Here is a 17,078-nt window from a genome sequence, read left to right as displayed (position 1 = left end):
GTCTCTGATTGAAGGAGAGAGACGGGGGAGGGTTTAAAATACGTGGGAGAAGCTATTCTAGCAGGGGGAGTTTGCCAGACACGGAATAGAATCGATATTTCATTGAAAATGGACATGATTGATCACGCTAACTCAAAACTCTCTTGCAAACAACGGAGGATTTTTTGTTTTTTCCCTATTTTTTCGTTGTTTTGGATTAAAAAGTGGGATGCATTTTGAAGAATGGACTCTTACACAGAGATGTATGCGGGTGTTTATTGGATTCGTCCGATCTGATCTGAACGACAGGAGATGAAAGATGAGTAACGCTGATATTTTTCTAATGTTTACATGGCCGGTCCTTTAGTGTTTCATTTAACCCTTTCCTCTCTGGTGTATTTATTGCAAAGTTCAGAACATGAATCTTGAGTGTTTTAGCTTTCAAATGATGCATAGTTTGTGATAGTTGATTGAATATTTTGTATAAAACAAAAGTAGATAAAAGTACACACCCCCCCACTTCCGTCAACCCCCCCGTCCACGAACCGGTGCGGGTTAAGATGTTAAGACCATTATGAATTAAATTTAAGACCTATATAACGCAATAAAAAAACGTACAATAGGAAATGCAGAATCACAAAATGACTTGCAAAGCAAATTAAATTTATTAAAATTGAACAAAGTATTAGTAAACTTGCACTTCCTCATAGCTCAATCCCATCAGGATTAATATACAAACACACTACCGGTCAAAAGTTTAAGAACGGTAAGACTTTATGTTTTTACAGAAGTCTCTTCTGCTCACCAATGCTGCATTTATGTTATTAAAAATACAAAAAATCTGTAATATTGTGACAGTTCTGTTGTGACTGACACTTTTCTATATATTCACATAGAGAACATTTATTCATGTGATCAAAGCTGAATTTATCATCATTACTCCAGTCTTCAGTGTCACATGATCCTTCACAAATCATTCTCATATGAGGATTTGATGATCAACAAACATTTATGATTATTATCAGTGTTGAAAACAGTTGTGTAAAACATTTTTTTAGGATTCTTTGATGAATAGAAAGTTCTAAAGAACAGCATTTATCTGAAATAGAAAGTAAAAAAAAAAAGGTTTTTGAAGGATTATGTGACTATGAAGTCTGGAGTAATGATGCTGAAAATTCAGCTTTGAATCACAGAAATAAATTGCGTATTCAAATATAAAAAAGTTAATAAATGCAGCCTTGGTAAGCAGAAGAGACTTCTTTAAATACCATTCTCAAACTTTTTACCGGTAGAGTGTGAGTGTGAGCATGTATGTATGCATGCATGCGTGTGTGCGTGCGTGTATACATATATATATATATATATATATATTATATATTATATATATATAATTTTTTGTGAGATCAAAATTACTGTAATATATTATATATATATATACATACATATATATATATATACATACATATATATATACATATACATACATATATACATACATATATACATACATATATACATACATATATACATATATATACATATATATATACATATATATACATATATATACATATATATACACATATATATATATACATATATATATATACACATATATATATATACATATATATATATACACATATATATATATACATATATATATACATATATATATATATACATATATATATACATATATACATACATATATACATACATATATACATACATATATACATATATATACATACATATACATACATATATATTTTTTTTTTTTTTTTGTGAGATCAAAATTACTGATTTTGTGGTGGTGGTCATTTTCAGAAATGTGCATTTTTTTTCTTCATAATTAGGATGCCACATTTACCATATCATTATGTCAGATGCACAATAGTCACACATGGCAATAAAACAAACAAAATGCATGAATCTTGTTTGACAATAGGACAAATAAGTACAACCTAAATATACAGATACAAAAAGTGCTTTAGTTTAGTTAGGCTACTGTTTGTTTTTCCCCGTTGTTGTTGTTTGATTAATATGAACTACACAGACAGGAGTGGGTATAGGCTAGGCCAGGGGTTTTCAAATTGGGTGAATGTGAGCCTCCCCTTAGAGTAGGTAAGGACAGCCGAGCCCCCCCTTCCCCAAAATCCTGTCCGCCTGCTCTAACCCACACACGCCTCGGCAGTAAATGCCGTCTTCTGTGTGTTCCTGGCAATGATGAGTTTCAATAACAACTAATAAAATGTAAATATTTTTTCATATTGTATTTTATTTCCTTTTTTTTTTTTTAAGAAGTGCATTCATAAATCTTTGCAACAGCAAATAACTTCCAACTTTATGCAGGCCTATTTGAGGCTACTTTTAAAAATCACAGAACATCAGTAGGCCTAACCATAAGTCAACAAAACATGCTGAATGTTACAAGTGTGAAACTTGTGTCTGGGTCTTAAAGGGATAGTTCACTTTAAAGGGGCTATATGCAACTTTTTCCCCAAAATAAACGTAACAATAGCCTTTTTATTTTACCATTTATGACTCAAACATCTCCTGATGAGCATACTGACACCTTGTCCGCTCACAGTGGGTGCACCTATAAGCCTGTATCCTATTTTTCCTATTTTCTGGCGGGTCGTTTTTTCCCGCACTGTCTGCGGATGTGACGTCACCACCGCTGCGAGAGCGAGCAGAAAATAAGAGCAGTTCTGTTTTTTGGCCACAGGTGTCAGTTGCGAGTTTAAATTTCAGAAAAACGCATATAGCCCCTTTAAAATGAAAATTCTGTCATCATATAGGCCTACTCACCCTCAATTTGTTTCAAGCCTGTATGAATTTCTTTCTTCTGCTAAACACAAAGCAAGATATTTTGAAGAATGTCAGTAACCAAACAGTTAACTGGTCCCATTGACTTCCATAGTAAGAAAAAATATATATACTATGGAGGTCAATGGGACCAGTTAACTGTTTGGTTACTGACATTCTTCAAAATATCTTGCTTTGTGTTTAGCAGAAGAAAGAAATTCATACAGGCTTGAAACAAATTGAGGGTGAGTATATGATGACAGAATTTTCATTTTAAAGTGAACTATCTCTTTAAGCGCACATTTTAATGCACATCGTCTCGAACAAAATCAGCACAATGGACAGCTCTCTGATCAATGAACGACAATGCTTTTTGTTCACGGAGCACATAACAGTCAACTGCATTGAAGGCATGTTATCAGATCAAAAAGATTTGCATTACAATTTTTTTTCAGCCACATACAAGATTTGTATGTGGCTAAAATTATTTAAAATCATATTCAGATTTAAACAATAAACAAAATGCACCATTCACGTAATTTGCACGTGTCATTCACGTCATTTGCACGTGTCATTCACGTCATTTGAATTTTAATTTTGAACTTTGAATAACCGCCCATATCAGTGGGAACAATGAGGACGCGCTTTTGACGCGCAGAGGTGTTCGATGCGGGGCTGCACTGCAGAGAGAAATAAACGCAAGTCGTCCTTCACCTGCAGCCTTGATCTGTATTTATTTTTAATCATGGTCAGTGCGGAAAACCCACACTCACACAAGTAAGTGGAGGTGAAGGGGATTAGGACTTGCATAGCCTTAGTGGAGATCTGAGGGAACTCGCTCTCCACAGACAACCAGAAACGAGTGATCGGCATTTCTGCCAGTCTCTGCTTCAAGTCCACATTCGAGCTGAGATCGACCAGTTTTTGTTAAAGCTTAATAAAAATTTAAAATAAAAAAGTTCGATTTCGTGCATTGATTTGTATTAGTAGGCCTACACTAGTCTTTTCTGTCTGTGTCAGCTGCAAAAATTAAGTTGAAGATCGCCATCTCCGTATTGAACACGCCTACAGAGAGAAATGCACATCATGGCCATTCGGATTACATTGAGTAACGTTAGCTAGCCTATTTCTTTTCGTTTTGAATAGTTTCGTTTAAAGAAATGTAAAGCTTTCTTAAATATTTTTCATGTCTATGAGGCATAAACTGAGTTTCGATTAATTTATAATAAAAAATTAGAGATATGAGATATGAATTTATGATGCGCTCCAGTTCACGCGTGCAATGCAATTGATCGCGGCTATATTTGCTTCTTATTTATTAAATCCAGGCAATTTGTTGAATAAACATTTATTAAAATTAAGATACAATTTATACAAAACGAAATTCACTTTAAACTAAAGAAAGTCTTTCTACAAAACGAAACTTAATGAAGTGGTCAATCATGTCTGACCCACTCCATGTCCCCGATGCATCCTATCTTACTCATGGTGTTCACTTTTCATAATCAACATATAGATGGAAAAAAATAACATATAATATTTTAACATATGAAACTAAATGCGTTTATTTAATGGCTACAACACATAGGCTATTAGGCACATTCAAGTTAATTCTCCAATTAATTTTAAAATGATTGAAAAAAATAAACATAGCCTACCCCTTAAAAAAATAATTGTATTGCAGTTTTTTCTAACTACAACAAACACTCTTTCTGCGTAAAGTGTTTGTGTTGAAAACAGGTGCCATTCATAAAATCCTTCAGTTTTCGAGTAGGCCTGTGCCTTGAGCACCTGTGCACACGTTGACCCAGAAGGAGCCATTGCTTAATCTGTCAGCATTACTACTTGTCACTAATCAGTCAACTCGTTTGTACCACGACGCGAGTATCCCGCGTAGCTTTTACCCAGTATACCGCGACGCGAGTATATGGTTTATTTTTTCTTCACGTCGCGCCTCCCCTGTGGCTCTTGGGCGCCCCCCAGGGGAGGCGCGCCTCACCTATTGAAAACCGCTGGGCTAGGCTATATTGGGTTGCTTTCACTTTAAGACCTACAGTAATGCGCCTAGAAATAGAACACATTCGGTACACTCGCGCGAGCGCTGACAGGCGGCAAACGCGTGCACAGAATCCGCAGCCAGTCTGACCTCTGTCCGTGTGGCAGTAGCGAATCAGTTCGGGGTTTACATCGCTTTTTTAGTGCTATCGGGAATATCATAATTTTATTTGGTCAATATGCGAGATGGCAGGTAAGAAAGATTCGCCTTCGCTTTCACGATCGCGTGAACTGGAAGAACTGGAGAACTGAAGCTGAAGAATAAAATCTGTTTGATGTGTCTGTGGTACAATCCAAAAGAGCCTCGCGCCAATAACATGAAAGCTGATTGGCTGCAATATATGATGCATTCTGGTCTCATTTGTAGTTGTAAAACAGCGAACTATAGTTGGACTAGCGAAAGAACGAACTACAACACACACACACTAAAGCGCTGCCGGAGCATTTCAATGAGCAAGAGGTAGCGTTACATGGACGTAGGAAAATTAAGACCCGTTTAAAATTATTTAAGACCTAGAACTCAATACTTCAGCGAATTTAAGACTTTTTAAGGCCTAAAATTTTGATTTTGAAATTTAAAGACATTTAAGACTTTTTAAGATCCCGCGGGTACCCTGGATTTCGGTTACTAGTATGTTAAAGCACCTTAGCTGGAGCCTCGTCCTCAGAGTCACTCGAGCTGTCCTCACTGCTGCTGCTGTCCTGCTTCTTCTGAGCTACAAGAACAGGAGTGGACACCGACTTAGGTGTCCTTGCCACAGGCTTAGCACCTGGGGACCACAGATCATCACTTTGAACATGCAACCGACTTTGAGTGAGCAATTATACCTGAAGTAATACACAGGCGTTGTGATTGAGGATTTGAACTCGTGCTTCAGCTCACCTGTTGCTGGAGTTTTGGTGGGCTCCTCATCGGAGTCGGACTCCTCACTGCTGGAACTGGTGTCTCTCCTCCTGGCTGCTGCCGCAAGCTGAACAGCAGGTTTCACAGCAGCTTTCACAGCTGCAGGTTTCTGTACAACAAATTAATAAGCCAAGATTCAGGAAGAGGCATCCTAGCAGAGAAATCCCACAGGCACTCATGTAAACAGCATCAACTTCCTGACCTTTGCTGCTGTTTTAGCCTGAGTTTCATCCTCCGAGTCACTGGAGTCATCAGAGCTGCTGCTCTCTTTAGCAGCTACAGCTGCTGGCTTCTTTGGAGCAGGAGCAGGAGCTTTCACTGTTAAAGACATAATACTTCATATCAGAGTTCAAACAAAATACCGTTCAAACATTTGGGATCAGTACCATTTTTTTGCCCCCTTTGAAAGTAGTTTATACTTTTATTCAACAGACGTATCAAAAGTAGGGGTGTAACGATATATTGATATATAAATGCGACTATATGTATCGTTGATGTAAACGATATGATTCCGATATAGTTGTTTTATCCAAAGCTTAAAAGATCCAAAAAAATGTCAGTCATCGTAAAAAGAACTAATCAAGTGGTCTAATCCAAATCCAAGTCTTCTGAAGAGACGATTTAGATGATAAACACGATTTAAATTGTAAACTTTATATGATGAACAGATTTACTATAGTAAATAAGGACGTTCAAATGATTGCGTTACGCAAAAACAACATGAGAGTGATTAAATGCAGAGTTTATATTTTTGGATGAGCTAAACATTTACGGTTTGAGGATGGTCATTTTGACATGCTTTCTTGCGATTAGAACTGTCTGATTGCATTGATCATCTGAAGTGCATGCGCTGGAAGGGCATTCCTCAAAGTGTAAACATCATTTAAATTACCAGATCACATTTAGTTTTAGTAGTTTGATTATTCAAGCATTTTAGATGGTTTATTCTTATATGTATTAGTGATGCACCGAATCCAGGATTCGGTTTCGGCTGAATATTGGACTTTTTGACGGTGTTCGGTTTTTGCCGAACCTTGGAATTTTTTTCAACCGAACCGAACCGTACCCTAGGCTTGCACTACGCGCGTTATGCTGGTCACTGTAATGACACCGCCGTTGATTACTGGAAGGTGTTTACTAGGTGGACCGTTCGAATGCAGTAGGCTGTGAGAAAGTGAAAATGTGTTGTTTGGCAGTACTTTTAGACAAAAAAAAGGTGATTCAAGTCGAGCTACATTTGCAATGAGTTCAATTTGCAATGCCGATTTGTCTCGTGGTGGCAAGGACCCTAAACAATAGCCGCTGTTAAAACATTTGCGTATGAAACATCCGAAAGAATATGAGTTGTGCATGAAGGAATCTACAGAGCGCAGTCAAAATGCAGCAACTTCAGGTACAGCAAAGGAAGGACAGTAATCCTGGCATAATGTTGCCTATTCTTTTTTCTTACAGTTAAAATAAAATGAAAAATGCACTGCTGTGGTCGTTTTTACTTCATTAATGTATTTTAATGTGATGGGAGTAGGACTCTGTATTCGGTTTCGGCAGAATCGAAACCAGCGGATTCGGTATTCGGCCGAACCCCAAAAATCTGGATTTGGTGCATCTCTTGTATGTATAGTGCATTAACAGCAGGAGAGGTGGGACATAGCTAGCACCGGGAGAGAATGCTGCCAGCATTGAAAGCGTGAGTAAAAGAATGAGGGGAAAAAATTTAAGTTTGTGGTGTTTCAGTGGCATTATTACATTAAACGACTATATATAATGTTGAATATAATGTATAATAATGCAATGGGGGAATATTTGTGGGTCCTGAATCTGATGATAATACAATAATATTTTAATAATAATAATATTTTTTTTTGCCTTAAAATATCACGATACATATTGTGAGTTCAGTATCGCAATTTATATGGAATAGTGACGATTTGTATTGTTGCACCCCTAATCAAAAGATTCAGTCACAACATTAATAATGTTACAAAAGACTTCTATATCAAATAAATAAATATTTCTAATTCTTTTGAACTTTCTATTCATAAAATATCTTGAATTAAATGTAATATGAAATATGTATGCAACACTTTTCCACAAAAAATATTCAATTACATTGATAATATTTGCTGTTTTAGCACCAAAACAACAGAATGATTTCTGAAGGATCACATGACACTGAAGACTAATGATGCTGAAAATCCAGCTTTGATCACAGTGGACAAGTGGATCTTAATACTAGGTGCAAACAGCGTTTAAGTGGAACCCAAGCCTGTAGTGCTTCAGTCAGAAATTGAAGCTTTCGCGCCTCGATCGCCCCCCGGTGGCCGGTCCCAGTATAGCTCCTAAACCCCGCCTCTCCATGTATTAGAATGGGCGCGAGACACACTAAACAATTTAATTACACTTCAAATAATTGTTTCCTAAAGATGGTTTCTGTCATTTTAGGCAGTTTTTAATACAATAATTTCATTTCAAGTGTTCGTTTTTTAAATAAGTTTAGTTTTAGTGAGTTATTTGATGCTATAAAAACGAGGGGTGTGACGTCATGATTGACAGCTGAGATTGACGGGTTCTCTGAATGAACTTGTCACTGAGGCACTAACGGACTTTTTTCTGGATTTTTGGGAGGAGATTGGAGCTTTAGCTTTAATTTCTACACTTCCATAACTGTTTATTTCACACCAACATAATGAATTGTTCTGCATCTGCGAGAGTGTGGGCGGGCTTTTGACAATCGCGCCTCTACTTCCTGTTCTCTACTGCGCAACTCCGGTCCCGAGATCGCTACTGCGCAGACTCGGTCCCAAGATGTCAGCGCCGTGAGCGGGCCTATGAAAGCTTCAACTTTGGTCAGCGGAAGTCAATGAAGTCGCGTCGTCCATATTTTTTTACGGTCTATGGTGGAACCCTAATGGGAAACTTGTTATGTTCCAGAGAGAAAGATAAGTAACAGTTATGTACCTTGTACTGCTTTCTTGGCAGGTGCTGCAGCTTCCTCTTCACTGCTTGAGTCTTCACTACTTGAGCTCTCTGCATCTTTCTTTGCTTTCTTGGCTGACGGGCCATTGATGGCCGCAGGGCCACTGGTTACCGCTTTACGCTTTTTGGTTTCTGGGGACCTTGAGTAAGCAAGTTGTAGTAATTACAACCCAACAGTGGAGATGACAGCAAAACTACCGGCATGAGCGAGAGTGAGCTACAGTTATAAACATTTAAAAGACAAGGCTCATACATACTTCACCCAGAAATTGAAGATGTCCAGGAGACTGTCGTCATTTTGGTCCTGGGGTTTCTGATGAGGAAACAGATCAAATTGAATACTTAGACAAAACTTAAGTAAGGCTTTAAATATTCAACGGCTATATAAAATGTAAAGTAGTAAAAACACCAAATGTGTGGTGTTATTAACAGGACAGCAGGGACACTCTGAAACTAAAATATATTAAGACTTCTCTGGCTACATATACCATTTCTATGGATAATTAATGTTGCTTATTTGACAATTTAGCATTCTTGTTTGTTTTTGTTATGTTGTATAAATGTATTACTCTTGATATTCCAGACTTTATAAGTTTAACTGTAAGGTCTTTAAAAAGTTATACAATTATAGTTATTTTTATTCCAACGTTGCCCAACACTCAACCTGTAGCAAACGTCTATCTTAAGAGAATCTTGATGAATATAATTAATTTTCAACTGATAAGAAATTATTAAACGTAAAACAAAACTGCTGTAATGGCACGGGTCGAAATTATAAAACAACCGGCAGAAATTAAAGGTACATAAGCACATCCTATACAGCGGCTCGAAAACACGTGTTCGGCAAATCTGCGTGTCAGTCCCCACGCGTGTGCAGAACTACGCGCCTCGATCCACACATTGCAGGACTACTGCCTCCGCGCGCACGGGGAGTTCTAATAAACACGTGAAAAGGCTCTTACCACTTTAGTCTGCTTTAAAAACTCTTTCGCAGCTTTGGCGAACTTGTTCTCCACGAGAAAAGAGTACACATGTTGGTAGAGATCGCTGGGCACCTTGCCGTCCTGCGCCATCTTCGTTGCACTCATGTGGAGGAGGAGCGCGATTGGATATTTCAACGTCACGTGGAGACTCTGAAAATGGCGCACAGTGAGTGCGTCATGCTACATGTACGATTATTACATTTTAGCCTTTTAGAAACCACTTTATATATATATTTTATTTGTTATTTATATTATTTTTGTTATAGACGAAACCGGGGTAATTGTCAAATGGTAAAGCTGTGACAAGCACTATCTCATTAACCCTGTAAATCCCTACTTATAACATAGAAAATATTTCATATTTTTATATGACCTGGCTAAAAAGTAAGATTAAATTCTGATAGCTTGTAATTTAACTAAATTATATTTCATTTCATTATACAGACGACTTAAAATGCATATAAATATAAGTTGTCGCTCTATATATCGTAATAATATGTCTAAGATGATATTTAAAAGTTAGTTTTATGATCGAAGGGCTGTAGTTTTTATTGCGGGGGAAAAACATATAATGTAATGAGATACAATGATGATTGAGAGATGAAAAATTAAATGTTCCTCAAATCTTGATGTAGGCCTATCATTGATACTCACTATTTTACATGATTTTTGTGTATATATATATGTATGTATATATAATGTTTTTCTGCAAGTGCTATATCGTCCCCCTTGGAATTATAAATTGTGTAGCCTACATTTTAGAAGTTTTTATTTAGAAAATAAAAAGGGTTTTATACACAGTCGAATGGAATGCAAAAAAGAAAATTAAATTAAAATTAAATAAAAGCTCTGTTTAATGTTAGTAAGAAATCAACATCTGAAAATATCAACAGCTGTTTTCTATGTAAATATATAGTAAAGTGTAATTTATTCCTCTGATCAAAGCTGAATTGATCATCATTACTCCAGTCATTTATGATTATCAGTGTTGAAAACGGTTGTGTACAATGTTTTTAGGATTTTTTTGAAAGCTTTCTATTTCAGAGAAATTATTTTCTTTTGAACCTGCTATTCATCAAAGAATCCTGGGGAAAAGTGAGCATAGAGACGACTTAAAGAAAAAAAAAGTACATATCCCAGTCTGAACTGTAGTACAGTAAGGCTTTGAATATTAACACCTGACCACTCTTGTGGGTTTGCCACTGTTACAATTAAAAACCATATAAGAGTAAAAACATGATGTAAGCAACACAGCTACAACTAACATTGATACTGGGTGTGCGCATTATCAAGAATTAACAATAGTCAATCGTATTGGTGGCACAGAGGGGCCCCCAAATAAAATTCTGCTTAGGGCCCCATAAGGGCTTGGGCCGGCCCTGCATACTTCTTCAAGTGCCTATTTGTGTGCTGAAAGTTGCTATAAAGCCGCACACATGAGCGATAATGTTTTATTTATATATTTGCATCATTTTTTAGCCCCTGGTTTCACAGACAAGGCACAAGATTAGTCCCTGACTAAGTGCATGTTTGAGCTGTTATAACTGAAAGCAATTTAAACTGATACATCTTACAATATGTCAGACTCAGTGCCATTGTTTTGTCTCAAGACGCACACCACACGCATGTTTATAAAAGCTACTTAAATGACCTAATTGAACTAAGGCCTAATCCTGGCTTAATGTAAGCCCTGACTTTGAAACTAGACCCTGTTGTAATCGATTTCTCCCTCAAAGCCGATTCAAAGGTCACCGTCAGATACAAAGCTTAATCCTCCGATGCTGTAGGTGGCGCACTACATCAACCTCCACGTGTGTTTCCACAGTATCTCCTTGAAGAAGACACACATGCACATCAGAGCAGGCTCTGTGACAGATTTCCACTGAGAGACATTCATTTTTTTAGAGAAACTCTCTAGTCCCTCCGTTCGAGCAGCACCGGAAGATGCCGCGGTATGAGCTGTGTGTGATCCTGAAGGCGATGCAGAGGCCGGAGACCGCGGCGGTGCTGCGGCGCACGGTGGAGACTCTGTTCGAGCGGGGCGCTGTGGTCCGGAGTCTGGAGAACCTCGGCGAACGCAGGCTGCCCTACAAGATCTCCAAACACAACTGTCTCCACACGCACGGCGGATACTTCTCCGTTGACTTCCACGGCTCGCCGAATATCGTCAGCGGGCTGTTAGATCACCTCGAACGAGACATTGACGTGCTGCGTCCCACAGTTTTAAAGAAAGACGTCGAGTTTTCCGAGGCGCAGCGCTGTGGCCTACAAAATGGGAAGGCAAAGAGTGCCACATCCCGTTAAATGTGAGAATCTCCATGTTTCCCTGATCCGTTATTACTCCGAGGTTTGGGATAATCGGTTCAGATTGGAACTAATATATAAAACTATGTATAACGTTAGATTGTTCAAAATTAAGTAGGATTTTGAACATCGTTGGAGTTAAGGTCATGAACTTTACCCCTCCGCTAGGACACCTGTGTGGACAGTAAAATGTGAAAGTTGACTTAACTTTAAAAAAGGGAGGAAACCCGTTGCCTTAATTATTAAGTAATCAAACGAAATGAAAGGTAGAAATATTTTTGCTAATAATTTCCAAAACCACTGGTATTATATTTTTGTTGACTTGTGTAACTTACATCCATTATCCCAAAATGTTTCAAGGATTTTAAAATCTGCCGCTTGCATTGATACGCAATGAAATCTGTGCCGAAGGGTTCAAATGCTTTCGGGGTCAGAGTCACACTTTTGCTGGAATTTCTGACTGTCATTTTTGAACAAGATTATTGTTGATCATATGATTCCATAAGTAAATTCCTGTCATTTCCCTCTAGGACTGTGAAGATCACCTCATCTGCTGGATGATGTGAATGGACTTTTGCAACAAGACAAGCTAGTAAATGCCCTTCTCCAAACCCATAAAAAGGCATTTACTTCAGCTAATGATGTGTGTAAAGAACTCTGTACATATGATCTCTTTTTGGAGTATTTAATTTTAGTATGACCGAATCTGCTTCAATAATTAGACACTCAGAAATAAATAATATGAAAATCTTTATTTCAGTCTATGGCAGTCATTCTCTTCCACAAAAGGGACATACAAATAAAGAAATACATTTCAATGGGGTAGAGGAAAGCAATGGAATAAATGAAATCTCCTCAGGACACAGTAACACGAGAAGTGCTATAGTTTGATGGATGCAAAACACAAATTGTAGAGATTATAAAAACAAATGGACACTGGAGAAAAGATAAAACACGTCAGTTAACGCATACAAAAGTGTTTCATCAATTCAAAAGTAAATCAAACAAGCTGCTGCAAATAATACAAAGTTATTTTTCAAAGTCTCTTATCATACAGTTCATAACCCTAACTACTGTGTTCTTTAATCTCGTTTTTTTTTTTTTAGATTAGAGTGATTTTATTCATTATCTTATTCAGAGATGTTTCCCTTGACTAATGTCGTCAACATTATTTTCATAGTCGTGGGTTCTTCGTTTTAGATGCTTTCTAATGGTCTCATCTCATAAGAGTCACTTAAATTAATGTTAAAATGTATTCTGACCATATTGCAACTACAAATGCATCACTCTTTTGATTATTTTGGATATTGAAGCTATCATTGTTCACAAGTTCTTTGTATTCAAAACTATTTTTGATAAAAGAAATGTGAATCTTGGATCAAGTTGTTTAAACTGCAGTACAATTGTATTGTTGAAAATCTAATATAACCAACTTGAGTGTTAATTTCGGAATGAACCACATCAGATATATCTCATTAAAAAAGATATTCTTACTTCAAGCATGACAATTCCTCTGTACATAGGAACAAAGAAACAGCTGAACAACATGGATATAAGATATTTTGTCTTATTAAATGAAGTAAAATGCCACACAAAGTAAATGTTTCGAATGCACTTTGAATATATACAAAGCTGGAAGGAATTAGATGGTAATATAGTAACACCATGGTATATACATTTGAAATTCTCAGATCCATACATACACAATGGTATTCACATAAGAATACAGTGTTATTACCACAGTAGATGTCCAACAAAATTTGTTTAATGTCACTGTGATTTTGTAATTGTAGAAATGGCAATAGCAAATTGAAATTAAATGTAACATTAAAATACTTTTTGTGTCTATGCATGCACCAATAGCTGTTCAAGTTGACACCATATGGGCTATGAATTAACATTAAACAATTATTAAAGGGATAGTTCATCCAAAAAAGAAAATTAACCCATGATGTACTCCCCCTCAAGTCATCCTAGGTGTATGACATTCTTCTTTCAGACGAACACAATCAGAGTTACATTTAAAAATGTACTGGCCAGGGGCGCATTGACGCACGGGCTTCCAGGGGCAGGAGCCCTGGGGCCTACACTGGGGATGGGCCTACTGGCTGCACAAAAATTATATTTTCAAACAATTATTTGTATATGGGAGTTTGCAGCAGTGACAACAGCATTAAACCAACTCACACCCATACATTTTCAGGACTCTCAACTGCATTTTCGGCAAAGCCCTGCTGGTTGAACGGAACCGGACTGGACAACTAGTTTTCTGTAATTTCATTCAGTGTGAGAGAGCCCTTTAAAGTCTCAATTTTTCAGGAGATTTTAAATCGGGGGATGGAAAAACAGGAATTTAAATATTTCTTAAATGTGATAATTAATTTTAAAGGGCTATGATTTAATGAATTAAACGCCAGCACTGCATGTTTCAAAGTAAAGACGCAGTGCTGTTGTGCTTTCGTGCTCGTGCTTTTAGAGCAGTTTGCAATCACCCACATTTATGCCAAGTGATTATTTTGATCTACTGCTGATGAATAATACATATCTTATATAATTTATGTTATTTAAATAATGGAACTGTAAACTCATCATGTTGGCCTTTAGAAGTTTCAGAAGGCCTTTATTAACCGCCCAGAGCCGCGTGGAGCACGTTATTTGATGGGCTGATGCACTTTTTATGGACTTCTAATGCTTGGATTAGCCTGGACTTTTGTAATATACCTCCGATTTTATTTGTCTGAAAGAAGAATGTCATATACACCTAGGATGACTTGAGGGTGAGTAAATTATGGGCTAATTTTCATTTTTGGGGGAACTATCCCTTTAACCTCAAAAGCTAAATTTGAAGGGGGTCACAAATTTAGTAAAAAAAAAAAGATATATATTTATTTTTACTGTCACTAATGGTCACTAAAATATTTTGAGCTCACCAGGGGCGTATACCACGAAGCCGGTTTAGCTGGCTAGCCAGATATGTTAAGGCTTAGTTTGTGCAATTCCTGGGTTTTAGGTACCATTAAAGTGGTTTGGCTTTTAGCAGTGTTCATCTCCATAGTAACTTATGCTCCACGGCTAACCTGCTTCTGGGCAGGTTATGTTCTGGATAAGAGATCAAACTGAAATTGCTGTGGGCACACCTCTGATGCAATGAAGTCACTCCCCCCTTTTCTACTCCAAACTAAAGGTTACTACATAGCAAATGGTTTTTAAAGACTAAAGCGTCTGGCTTTTAACCATGCTTATTTATAATAATAATAATTTTGAATGATTTAGATATAATTTATGTAATTATTATACCCATAATCAATTACACATGTATCATTTTAGTTAATCAATCATTTATAGGCACTTTGTTAAAATTAATATAAATAGCCTATATAAAGGTCATACAAATAAGCTTTAAAATCAATAAATAAAGCTGTAAAAATTACTACATGCTTAAATGTTAAATTCTCTCTATATATTAACTAAACTATCCCCCGGTCTCACAGACAATGCTTAAGCTAATCCTAGACTAAAATGCATGTTTGAGCTATTTTAACTGAAAGAATCTTGCACTGACAAATCTTAAAATATGTCAGTGGCATTGTTTTGTCTCAAGATGCACACCAGTAATGTTTTTTTCTTGGGCACGTTTATAAAAGTTACTTAAATGTCCTAATTGAACTAAGGCCTAACCCTGGCTTAGTCTAAGCCCTGTCTGTGAAACCGGGCCTACAACTTTTACTTGCATTGACGTATAAGATTTCTCTTTAAGTTGTCCTCTTTCATAGACAGCTCTTTTCTTCTTGCTGTGTAAATTTGATTAAATTCTTAAAATTTTTCAATCATGTAATATTCTGCAGAAGAGAGAAATGAATCTCACTGCTTCTCTCGCGAGAAGTTTCACTGATCCACAACATGTGATTGGCTGTTCACTACTGATGTCACAGCTAAAATCCTAAACTCATGATCAAAGCCTGAGTTGACAGAGAAAGCTGATGATCAGCATCATGGGACCACCAAAGCCTGAATAGATTGGTTTGGTTTTGTCAACTCGAAACTAATCCTGTAACCCTGAGTTTGTTAAACTACCATCATGGTACAGGCCCCAGGTATACAGAATTCAAAACATTTATTCACAAATATTAGGGATGCAACGATTGTTCGGCAACCGAAAGTATTCGGCTTAAAATAGCAAAAACTGCACTTTCGTGTTCGCCTGAATAAGTGAAAAGACCAAATAAATTTTACCGAACAATAAAGTGTCCGAGAAAGATGCAGAAATGGCCGTTTGCAGACACTGTTCTGCTGAATTGTCTAAGCACCCTCAAATGCAAGCAAGAGCACCCTCAGTTGATACTAATAATATATTAGCAAATGCTCCGGTGCAAATTTGTGTCTGTCGGACGTCAAATGTATCCATTTACAACGTGTTTCTGCAGCGGTGACATAGATGTTGATCTCTTGTACAATGGCCAATATGTTTAAAGTCAGTCAGACTCCACTCACTGCTCAACCTACAGGTATCATAATCAAATCATAATCAAATTGTGTTTGTTTGTTCATGAGAGGTTTTGCAAGCCTGTATAACTCAGCACTGAATACAAACTCTGATCAGTGAGTGGAGTCTGACTAACATATTGGCCATGGCCAAATAAAAATAATTTTATTTTACTTTTTTTTAAGTTATATTGTGCTTTGTTTGTATAATGTCTGCTGGAATGCTAAAAATGTTCAGTGTTTAATAAATAAATATTTTTTAAATTGTAGTTGTGTAAAAAAACCAAAAAAAACCTTTTGATCAGTATTGCGCAACAATCGGGAGATGGGGACCCCCGGTACTTTTTGTTTACTTTTTGTTTATATAACTCAGATTGTTTTCGTCTGAAAGAAGGTCATATACACTTAGGGTGACTTGAGGGTGAGTAAATCATGGGCTAATTTTCATTTTTGGGTGAACTATCCCTTTAAGCACAAAACAATTAATGAAACAACAAAATTGTATTATACAAAAGTATCAAACCATTGTTTTAATTTTAAACCATTGTTAAATTGTGAATAATATATGGAAGACATCAATACTT

At 36.8% G+C, this 17,078-nt stretch overlaps 2 protein-coding genes across 3 annotated transcripts in view; one reads left to right on the top strand and one right to left on the bottom strand.

The window, feature by feature from the left end:
• nolc1 (nucleolar and coiled-body phosphoprotein 1) overlaps nt 1-9,817 on the bottom strand; it is a 29,143-nt gene extending 19,326 nt beyond the window's left edge. For both annotated transcript variants that reach the window (XM_079842991.1, XM_079842992.1), the window contains exons 1-6: nt 9,688-9,817; nt 8,983-9,038; nt 8,708-8,865; nt 5,952-6,067; nt 5,729-5,858; nt 5,491-5,615 (exon numbers count right to left, since the gene is read on the bottom strand). In XM_079842991.1, coding sequence (XP_079699117.1) covers nt 5,491-5,615; nt 5,729-5,858; nt 5,952-6,067; nt 8,708-8,865; nt 8,983-9,038; nt 9,688-9,813 — 711 coding nt within the window. In that variant the 5' untranslated portion in view covers nt 9,814-9,817. The remainder of the gene's footprint in view (nt 1-5,490; nt 5,616-5,728; nt 5,859-5,951; nt 6,068-8,707; nt 8,866-8,982; nt 9,039-9,687) is intronic.
• Nucleotides 9,818-11,545: 1,728 nt separating this feature from the next.
• On the top strand, nt 11,546-12,683 carry mrps6 (mitochondrial ribosomal protein S6). Its single transcript, XM_079842413.1, has 2 exons — nt 11,546-12,014; nt 12,543-12,683. Exon 1 carries the CDS (start codon nt 11,653-11,655, stop codon nt 12,010-12,012), a length of 360 nt encoding a protein of 119 aa, XP_079698539.1. The 5' UTR covers nt 11,546-11,652; the 3' UTR covers nt 12,013-12,014; nt 12,543-12,683.
• Nucleotides 12,684-17,078: the final 4,395 nt, after the last annotated feature.

Source organism: Gobio gobio (genome assembly GCF_949357685.1).
Source record: "Gobio gobio genome assembly, chromosome: 18".
NCBI lineage: Eukaryota > Metazoa > Chordata > Actinopteri > Cypriniformes > Gobionidae > Gobio > Gobio gobio.
Note: the sequence above shows the minus strand (reverse complement) of the source record. Positions and strands in the feature narration are given on the sequence as shown.

Coding starts and splice junctions, on each gene's coding strand:
- mrps6 (XM_079842413.1), top strand. CDS start 11,653: ATGCCGCGGTATGAGCTGTGTGTGATCCTGAAGGCGATGCAGAGGCCG.